Genomic DNA, 10388 nt, shown 5'->3' on the forward strand with positions numbered 1-10388 from the left:
GCGGCAGAGCCGCCATCCCTCCGTGTCCCCGCCGTGCCCCGGTGCCACCGGGGTTCCCCCGGGGTTCAGCCGCTCCCCGCGGCCAGCCCCGGTTCACCGGGGACGGGGGGGTTCCCGTTCCCTCCGCGGTCAGCCAGGGGCACCGCGAGCGCGGCGCGGGCGGCACCGGGGAAGGAGTTAACGGCGGTAACGGCGGCGGCACACGTCACGGCCGGCCGGGCCCGCGGGCGGCTGAGGGGGCGGATCGGCGTCAGCGCTTGACGTCACCGGCGGGGGGAGCAGCGCCGGTGTCCGCCGGTCACCCCCGCGCCACACCGGGCAGGATGCGGCCCCCGCGCCGCCGAGCCCCCGGGACACCGGGGCGGTGACGCCGAGCCGGCGCTAATTGCGGCCAGATGCTTCGCGGCCCGCGCTAATGAGGGCGATAAATCAGCGCTGCGGGCGTGGGGGGGACCCGGGGGACCCCGCGCCCCCTCCCCGGGTCTGCCGGTGCCAGGCGCTGCCGCCGTGGTGTGTCCGTGCTGTGCGCTGCCCGCAGCCGGCGGGGCACGGCATGGCACGGCTCAGCATGGCACGGCTCAGCATGGCACGGCTCTGCCCTGGCTCTTGGGACACGGGTGACACCCGGGACGGGGCTGGGGCAGCGCTCGGGGCCGGCACACGCAGCGCTGGCACTGGGGAAACTGAGGCACGGCAGAACAACTGCGCTCTACCCTCCCCCCCCAACAGCTGCTGTTAATTAAATCCCGAATAAACGCGGTTTATTAAATCTGAGCGAGAGCAGAGCGCGCACGGCTCCGTGTCCCCCGGTGTCCCGGTGTCCCGGCCGGGGGGAGCAGCCCGCAGGTGAAGCCGCCCGTCCCAAACCCCTCATTAGGGGCGCGGCCGGCCCGGCAGGTTCAGACTTTCCACCCCGGCCAAACCCGGCGGGCGAGGGCCGGGGCGGTAAAAAGCCTCCCCTTGTCCCTGTCCCAGCCCCGGGCTCGTCCTGCCGTGTCCCCCCCGCCTGCCACCACCGCTGCTCATCCCGCGTGCCCCTTGTCCCCAGACCAAGAAACCAATGCCTGCAGCTTCATTTTCTTAATGAGCGCTTAATGAGGGGCGTGAATCAGCGACCCCTTCCTCCTGCCGTGCAGGGAGCTGGTGGCAGTGCCACCGTCCCCACGGCGGTTCCTGGAGGCACCGGAGCCACCGAGCCACTGTCCTGCCACCTGGGCTAGATGTACCCCGAGCGGGATTTGGGATGAGCCTCGAGCAAGGCCATGGCCACCAGAGCCTCCTCGGGGCTCCTGCTGTCCCCAGCAGTGCCACCAGAGCCTCCTCGGGGCTCCTGCTGTCCCCAGCAGTGCCACCAGGTCCATTCCCTGCGTGCCACCAGCTCCAGGACACCAGAGGAGCCTGACCCCGCTGTGGCCAGCAGCTCTGGACACTGAGGCCACGGGCTGGACACAAGGTGCCCGTGGGCTACCAGGGGTGCCCAGCTGCCCCTGGAAAAGGGAACAAGCAGGCTCTGCAGCCCGGGGTCTGCACGGCAGGCACCGGGCACGCAGGGGAAGCTGCCTCTTAGTCACTGCCACGGGCAGGGAGAGAGGAACCGAGCCGGGAAAACAAGAAGTCACAGCTGGCAGCGCCTGTCCCCAAACCTGCCCTGTCCCCGAGGAACCCCCAGGGGCCTCCGACAATCAAAAACAAGCATTAAAAAAAAAAAGAAAAAAAAAACAGAAAGAAAGAGAGAAAGAAAACAGATTTAAAAAGGAAAAAGGAGGAGGAGGAGGGTTTGACGTGTATTTTTAGTTGCTTAGCACAGCCCTGAAGTATTTCAGCAGCCACTCCCTCCGCGTCGCTGGTGTGTAACTATTCCTGTGCTGAGAGGCTCAGAAGCTCTGAGTCACCGTGGGGCAGTGGGAGACACAAACCCAGGGCTGCCACCAGCCCCAGTGCCACCAAAATATCCCGGGAAGGCTTTCCAGGGTGGCCTGTGCTGGGTCTTTCCGTGCGGGACGCGTTGGCTCTGCACCCACCCACGCCCAGCCAGGCTCAGACTTCTCTTCCTCCTCTCTGCTTGTTGCTTTTATCTCGCTCCTCCCTGCTTTGTTTCTCTTTTTTTTGGTTTTTTTTTTTTGAGCCTCCCTGCGCTGCCACGGGGCAGTGACAGCCCCAGACGTTCATTTTTGGGGCAGAAAAGCCCAAAGTGACAGCTGAGCTGCCCTTCCACAGAGCCACCCGCCACCCAGCTGCCCTTGGCGGGGCACAAAAGTATTCCTGCAGAGGTGGAAAAAGGGGGAAGCAAGCAGGGAATGCTGCTGAAGCCCTAAAGTGGGGTAATTAACCAAACGCAGAACTTAATGAGCTCCATCACCTGACCCCAGAGCTCGGCCAGGAGATAAGGAGCACTTGGAGGACTCCAGCCCGGGCTGGAGCCAAAGGTCCCATTGTTGCAGTCAGGATTTCTGCTGCCAGAAAAGACCTTAAATCCCAGCAGGGCTGGAGCTGTTTCCCTTCCCAGCCCCAGCACACGGAGCCTCTGTGGCTGGAGGGATCCGAAGGGAGGGAGCAGCTCGGGAAGGGAAAGTCTGACACAGCCTGGGCTCTGTTAAAATGCCACGGGAGTTTTCCAGCAGGGAGGACACATCACCCCATCCCCTGGAACCGGCTCCCTGGGATGAGCAGGGAGTGCTGGGCACGGCCTCAACAGGGAGCAGCTCCACGGAGAGCACGTGGCTGGCGCTGGGAAGTGAATATTTGGGGATTTATCCCCAATTCCAGGGCTCAGGGAAGGGCTCTGGCTCGGGCAGGGCCCAGCAGCATCACAGACACACAGAGGGAGGCTAGAAGAGGCTGGAGGTTTATTCTCACTCACCACTGTGCCCAGTTCTAGAAACATTAAAAAAATAAGTCTATAAAAGCATGTTCTTCACTCCTTTTCAGAACAGTGGCGATGGCAGAGCCTCCAATACGAGAACCAGTTGTACAAACCCCAAACCTGCTCACAACAAGTCACAATATCAGTTTTCCCCCCAAAATTCAGCTGTTTCATCCATCCAGGGGGCTGAGGCACACCCAGAGCTGTTTCTTCCCCCCCGTGTGCTCAGCTGGGATCAGCCAGGATTTTCTGAGGGTGTATTTTGCTCATGGGATGGAAGACTGGAGTAACCTGCCCTGGGAATTCCCAGGAGTTTTCTGAACCTGCAGGAGGGACACGTTCACACGCTGGCCTGTGTCCCCAAGGGAAGATAATTGGTGGCTGGGGGAGGAAGTGACAGGTACAGCCAGTGAGGTCAGCCACCAGCTACTGGAAGAAATTAGGTTGAGAAATATTGTGAGAGTTCAGCACTCGGTGTCACAGCAGAAGGGAGAGAGTTTTCAAAGCAGGGGGGGGAAATAAACCCATGTAAATCAACTCAAATTGGTGTTAAAAATAAAAAAAATTAAATCCCCCATGAGGAATAAGGGGCGCACCAACCTCATGCAAAAAAAAAACCAAACAAACAACCCAACACAGAAAAAACCCCTGTTCCTTTGAAGGAAACTTCTAATCTGAAGTCAAATTAGCAATGAACTAATTGGGAAATGCTCATTTGTCACAAAGCTCTCTTGGGAACAAGCCTTGAAGGCCAATGTTCATCCCTCCTTGAAGCCACTGGAGAAACAGAACTCATGGCCAGGAGAAGAAAAGCAATAGCTTAAAAGTTTGTTGGTTTAAAAAAACCCCAAACCTTTAGAATTATTCATATACAGACACAATCAAGTTCAGTGTTTTTAAATCAAAACACATCTGTTACAAACAAAATAAGTTTCCCAAGTTTCAAGTATAAAAAAAAAAAAATCCAAGCAATCCAGAAAGTGTTTGCCTTCGTACTGGTACCTCTGAACAGGAAAATATTTTAAATTAAACCTGAAAAATTCACTCTCAGGAGAAGGCAGAACCTCGGTCCTCAACCATGAAGAAAATTTTAAAAATATTTCCAATGATCTGCTGACTACAAGGAGCAAAAACTCCACCAGACTAAAGCATGAGGGGCTTCCAAAGGAACATGATTTGGGCTCTGGTTCTGATGGAAGAGTGGGAAAGGGAACGATTTTGGACACGTGGCAGCCCTGAGGTGACAAAACCCGAAGTGTCCCTGGCCCTCACTGCTTGGCTGATTGCCTGCCTGGCTTCTTTTCCTGCTGGCCTCTTCCACTGCCTGGAATTCCTCGGCCACGGCCACCGAACACACCTGTGGGGCAGAAAGGAACAGGTAACAGCAGCCCTGCAATGCCCCACAGCTTCAGTTATTGGTGCTTTACCCCCAAAACTCGCTTATTTTTGAGCCTTAGAAGCAGAAATGTGACTTTTGGACTTCTCCTTTTCCAGTCCCAGACCTTTATTTAGGAGGTGCATCTCATCCCCCTCAGCAGCAAGTTCAGCAGTAGCTCCCTGGCGTGTCAAATTTAAGATTAATGTTGATCTCGTGGTAAACTGAAGTTTCTTCCCCCCAAAAAATGGAACCAGGGAAGGAACAAATGTAAAATCCAGGTTGTAACGTGTCCCCTGAGAGCTGTGAGGGCAGCCCAAAGGCTGGGCAGAGCAATCCTTGGCCCTGGAGAGGGCACTGGGCACAGGGCAGCAGAGATTTATTTGGGGGCTGCAGGGAGATGAGCATCCTCAGCCCCAAAACCACAGGAGCTGCTGAGCCCAGCCCTCAGATTTACCCCCAAAATCCCATCCTAGGGATGAAGGGCTGTGGATCCACCCTGCTACACAAAAGGCAGAGCCCCAAGGAGACCCAAACCAAGCACCCAGCTTCTCGAGAGGAGGGGACGTGCCCAAACCAGAGGGAAAACATAAATTATTCCCAAGCCTGCAGTGCTTGGGATGCTCCTCCTGGAGCAAAGGCTGGGGACTTGTGAGTTTGGCAAGCAAGAAGTCAAAGGAGGAGGAGCAGGAGTGTCAGAAACAATAATCCTTTCAGCTGGGAGCACAATTACAGCTTCCCTCCTGCCCGTTGGCCTCCCAACAAAATTGTCCTGCCTTAATTTTTTTTTTTTTTTTTCCTTTCCCTCCTCCCTTCATGTCTCGGTAATGAGAGCCAAACCTTTGAGCTAATTAGCAAATGCCGAAGCTTCCCTTGAAAATGTTCCATCAGCAAACTGAGGCTGCAGATGGAGAGAGCAGGAGCTCCACCTCGGAGCTGCCCACGAGGTGTGGGCACTGCCACAGCGAGCTTTGGGTGTTTATCCCCCCAAAAAATCCCAAAGAACTGCCGTGCCAAGGCGAAGGCAAGCAGGGGAACAAAAATAAAGGGCGCCTTCAGATTTGGAAAGGTCACTGGGGGTTTGCAGGGGCAGCAGGGATGTGGGGAGAAGGAGCTGGTGGGAGTCACCCCACGGCCCCAGGTCCATCCCGCCTGCCCTGCCAGGATTCCTGGCACAGCCAGGGCACGGGCAGCTCTCCAGAGAGGCTGGAGCCCATCCCCAGGGCTCCTCCTAAAGCTGAACTCGGGATTTTGGGATTTTTAAGCTCTGACTGCAGGTGAAGCCCAGGCTGAGAGCAGCCCTGGGGTTTTGGGGTGACCACAAATCCCAAAAACATGGCATTAGGGGAGAGCAGAGAAAGAGCTCCCAGGCTTCCAGGGGGATAATTTGGGGGAAAGGAGCAGCATATCCCCCAGCTGAAGTGCCCTGGGATCACCTAACCCCATGAAATGGGAAGGGCTGTTTTGGTGACCTATTTCTTCTGAAGTGGCAAGCTGCCCTTTATCAGAAACATGAATTATTCATGTTCCAGGAGCAACTAAAACCCTCACATGGTTTAGTCCTTTTTTTAAAAAATATATATAACTACATTATTTATATTTATATAAATATAAATAATATATATATTTATATAATTATTTTGTAAATAATATATATTTACAAATCAGGAAATCCAAAGCCCCATTTTAAGGGGGAGAAGATGATTTTTTTTTCCTCACTGCCATGGGCACAGCCTGGTTTATTTTCACTATTTCCACCCAGAACAGCCTTTTGTTTTCCCCCTGGGCCTTGCTAAGGCACAGCTCTGCAGGGCCACGCTCCTGAACGAGCCAGGAGGAGCTGAAACAGTCAAGTTCAGACTCTCTTAAGCTCCTGCCCAGCCCCAGGAACGAGGGAGGCCCATCCCTGGCACGAATCCTCCCTGTTCCTTGGCAGGGGCTGCCTCAAGCACTCGCTCGACTGGATCCTGCTCAGGAGCTGCTCCAGCTTCTCCCAGACACAGCCCTGGCTTTAAAACACAGCAGCAGGAGCTGCTCCTTGCACAAAATGGGGAATTTTAAAGGCAGGGATCCCACTCTCCCCTCTCCAAGCTGGGGGGGAAATAAAAAAAAGAAAAAAAAATCAGATTTTTACCTCGTCCAGCTCCTCCAACGCCACGGCCCTTCTGCTGCTTCTGCTGCTGCATCCCACCACGGCCTCTGCCCTTGGACACCACCTCCTCCTTCACCATGTCAATGATTTCGTCAGGGATCCGCAGGTATTTGATGGTGCTGCCACGGATGTAGCACTCTGGCATCCTCCAGAACTTGTCCCCGTCCTGTTGGGGAGCAGCACGTGAGGCCACGAGCCAAAACTGCTGCTTTTGGGTCACATTTGGGGTATTTTAGGGATTTTGAACTTGTCCCCATCCTGTTGGGGAGCAGCACGTGAGGCCACGAGCAAAACCCGCTGCTTTTGGGACGTTTTTGGGATTTTTAACTTCACCCTGTTCTGTTGGGGAGCAGCACGTGAGGCCACGAGCAAAAACTGCTGCTTTTGGGTCACTTTTAGGGATTTTGAGCGTTCCCAGAGAGGGGGAGAGCTCCAGCAGTCTTTGCTGGGAGCATTATATGTGACCAGCTGTGGAAAATAGGAGGTTTAACTCCCCAAAACACAGAGCCCCACAAACAAGTGCAGTTTCAGTTTGTTCCCCTCAATCAGTGGCAGAAGAAGAGGGTGAGGACACAAGGCCCTTGTTCCCTTCTCACACGAGAGGGGAACTGAAAGTGGGACCAGAAACACGAGTTAAAATGGTGGTGAACAAGCAGCTCTGGTCAGGAGAACGCAGCTGTGGCCAGGATTCTTCTCCAGCTGGGAGTCACCCCTCTCCTTCTCTCCTCTGGGGTGTGGAAGGAGCAGCGAGGCAGCTCTGCAGCCAGCTGGCTGTGGGCTGTGAGCAGCTGAGGGAAAGAAGGAACTCGCACATTTCATTTTTTTTTTTAAATAAAAAGCCTGAGGTGCTCACTGTTGGAGCAGCCACCTCCCTGCCCGGCTTTGAGCAGCTCCAGGATTTTCCTGGGATATCACAGCCTCTTCTAGGACTGAGCCCAGCAGGGTTTCAGCTGTGGGAATAAGAAGCCAGAGCTGAACAACAACTCTGTGGCCATGATGTAACTGGGAGGAGGGACTGGGAGCCGCCTGGCCCCAGCTCCAGTACTGGGTTCTGCTTTGTCGGGCCAGGGTTTTATGAGCCCTCCAAAGGGAACCTAATCCACCCAAGGATAGCTTGGCTGTTACCTTTGGAGGCGAAGAATGGGCAGGATGGCTTCTGCTGCAGTGTTTGAAACAAAAAGGTTTAATAAAAGGCAAAACAATAAACAGAAAATCCGAGCCAGGTACAGAGGTCTGCTCCTGCTAGAAAACACCTTCACAAAAGCCTCGTGGTCCTTTTGTTCTCTCCTTTTCTACCTTATGCCCCAGGCAGGACTTTTTGGCTCCTATCCCATGAGGTGACCCCAAGGTTTTAGGGAAGCCTCTGGGGCCCTATGAGGTGGCTTTTCACCTGATCGTTGGCAGAAACTTCTGGGCTTCTTTCCTTTTTTGGGGGACAAAGGCTAGCTTTGCCACTCTGTCATCAGGGGCATTCTCACTCCTACACCCCAGCAGGGCCTGGCTGCAGCCGGGGGGGCTCCAGCCCGGCCACCCTCGTGGGGGGCAGGCGCCTGCCTCGTCCCAGGAGAGGAGGAGGAGGAGGAGGAGGAGGAGGAGGAACCAGCCCGGCCGTTCCTGCTCGCTGGGGATGCACAGCCCTTGTTATTCAGCTCTGCCTGCACGGGCAAGCCCAGGAGGAGGCAGAGGAGCAGCAATCCCCTCCCAAGAGGCACCCGGCAAACCCCACCCTGCCCTGGATGTGCCTGGCTGCTCCTTGGCTCGGCGTGCAGGAAGGGATGGAGCTCCAGGCTCCTTCCTCGTTCCGGCCTCCCCCGAGTAAACAAGAGGCTCCCGGCTCGTTGTCCCGTGCCATCTAGTGGCCAGTGCCACCAGTGCCACCAGATCCCACCTTCACCCGGGCTTTGGGGGGGTTTGGAGGCAGCTGAGGCTGCTCTCCCACGTGCTGGGTCATAGAATCGTGGAATCATGGAATGGTTTGGGACTGAAGGATTGTCCCAGTTCTACACCTGCCACTGCCCCAGGTGGCTCCAGCCTGGCCTTGGACACTCCAGGCATGGCACAGCTCTGGGAATTTCAACCCAAACCCTCACCACCTTCACAGGGAGGAATTCCTCCCAGAAATCCCCCCTAACCCTGCCCACCCTCCGTGTCCTGTCTTTCCATCCCTTGTCCAAAGTTACTGTCCATGTTTTGTCAGTGCCTTCAGGCACTGAAGGCCACAATTAGGTGGCCCCAAATCCTCTCCTCTCCAGGCTGAACGACCCCAATTCCCCACGGGAGAGCTGCTCCATCCCTCTGACCACCTTGGACTCATCTCCACGTCCTTCTCGGTGATCCCTCCCCACAAAACTGAGCTGCTGCTCTTCCCAGGCAGAGCACCGAGCCTTTGGAAGCAAATTTCCAAGGAAAGGGAATCATCACCCGTGTCCTGGGCACGGGTAAGACTTTGCTCAATGGAGGTTCCTCGTCCCACCATGACCCAGCCACAAATTCCAAAATTCCACCCCAAAACTCCCTGCAAACCTCACTCAGGGTGTCTCCCCTGCCCCAGCAACACCACTCCACACTCCTGCGTGGACACAACGGGAACTGGGGGGTTTGCAGGGGGATTTTTGGAAGAACAAGGATCCCTGGCAGCCCCTCCCGTGGAGCTCTGGCATTCCAGGGCTGGGAAAGCACAACAACAGCTGGAATTCCACCCAGCTGTGCCTCCCACAGGGATGACACCAGACACTTCTGATGGAGCTCAAAGGCCAAAACACAGATCCCAATCTCCTGGAGCAACCCTGGCCAAGGGCAAAGGTCCCAGAGCTTCCAAAAGTCCCTTTCACCTCAGTGGGTGAGCTCAGCTGGATGTGCAGAGGGGAGGGAAGGAAAGAGAAAAAGAGGTTGGAGGGAATAAAAGAGATTGGAGGGAATAAAAGAGACTGGAGGGAATAAAAGCAATTGTGGTGTTTGGGGCTGCCGGGGACAGGTAAAGGCTCTGGATTTTGGGAAACCTGGATCAGCATCACAGCACGTGGGCCCCACTCCTCACCCAGGGGGGTGAGGGACCCCAGCCCCTCATCCTGTGGCGTGCAGAAAGGGGACACCTGCACAAGGCTGCTCCCTAATTACGGGCATTATCAACAATTAAACGGACATTATTAATAATTACATTAAATCTGCATTTCAGGCTCCACAGGAGCGATGTGAACCCCAGCAGAGCCAGCCTGGCTGCGGGGACAGAGCCGGGGAACCTCTGGGGACAGATCCTGGGCTGCCAGCGCTGTCTGCTCCCGGTTGTTCCCCGCGGACCGGGGGTGCCCCCGCCCGGTACCGGTGCCGGTGCTCCATCCTTACCCGTGACGTGCAGATAACCTCGCGCAGGTTGATGTTCATCCAGTTGTCGCAGCTCACCAGGTGCCCGTTGTAGGTCTCCCCGTTCTTCAGCTCCACCAGCTGCGAGGGAACAGCGGTCACGGGGCGCCGGTACCGGGACGTGCCCGGTGCCACCGCACGGCACCGGCGAGGGGAGCGGGGCTGGGCCGCGCGGCCGGTACTCACCATGGGGTGGTTCTGCGCCGTCTTCAGCAACGACAGGGGCAGCTGCGAGGGGAAGAGAGGAGCAAGGCCTCAGGCACCGACCGGCAAAGGGACACCGGCCGGGGCACCGACCCGCGCACCGAGCGGGGCACCGGGCACGCCATCCCTGGCGGCGGGGAAGAGACGAGGCAGGCCCTCCCGTCCGCTCCAGCCCCCTCCCGAGCCCGGTTCGCGGTTCCCGTTCCCGGTGCCGCCGCTCACCATCGTGCCGGACCGGGAGCCGCCGCCGCGCCGGGCGCTGCCGCTCAAACCGCCCCCGGCTCCGCGCGGGGCCAATCAGAGCGCGGCGCGGTCCCGCCGCAGCCAATCAGAGCGCGGCGCGGTCCCGCCGCAGCCAATCAGAGCGCGGCGCGGTCCCGCCGCAGCCAATCAGAGCGCGGATCGCGGCCGGGCCGCGCCGCGCCGCCCGGTCC

At 57.0% G+C, this 10388-nt stretch overlaps 1 protein-coding gene across 1 annotated transcript; it reads right to left on the reverse strand.

The window, feature by feature from the left end:
• Positions 1 to 2824: 2824 nt before the first annotated feature.
• LSM4 (LSM4 homolog, U6 small nuclear RNA and mRNA degradation associated) lies at positions 2825 to 10317 on the reverse strand. Its single transcript, XM_039702454.1, has 5 exons — positions 10177 to 10317; positions 9937 to 9978; positions 9733 to 9831; positions 6373 to 6556; positions 2825 to 4220 (listed from the first exon to the last, which is right to left on the reverse strand). The coding sequence occupies exons 1-5, from the start codon at positions 10177 to 10179 to the stop codon at positions 4132 to 4134; spliced, it is 417 nt and encodes a 138-aa protein (XP_039558388.1). The 5' UTR covers positions 10180 to 10317; the 3' UTR covers positions 2825 to 4131.
• Between the last annotated feature and the right edge of the window lie 71 nt (positions 10318 to 10388).

The sequence above is a fragment of the Passer montanus genome, unplaced genomic scaffold, assembly GCF_014805655.1.
Source record: "Passer montanus isolate IOZ18808 unplaced genomic scaffold, ASM1480565v1 scaffold156, whole genome shotgun sequence".
Taxonomy (NCBI): domain Eukaryota; kingdom Metazoa; phylum Chordata; class Aves; order Passeriformes; family Passeridae; genus Passer; species Passer montanus.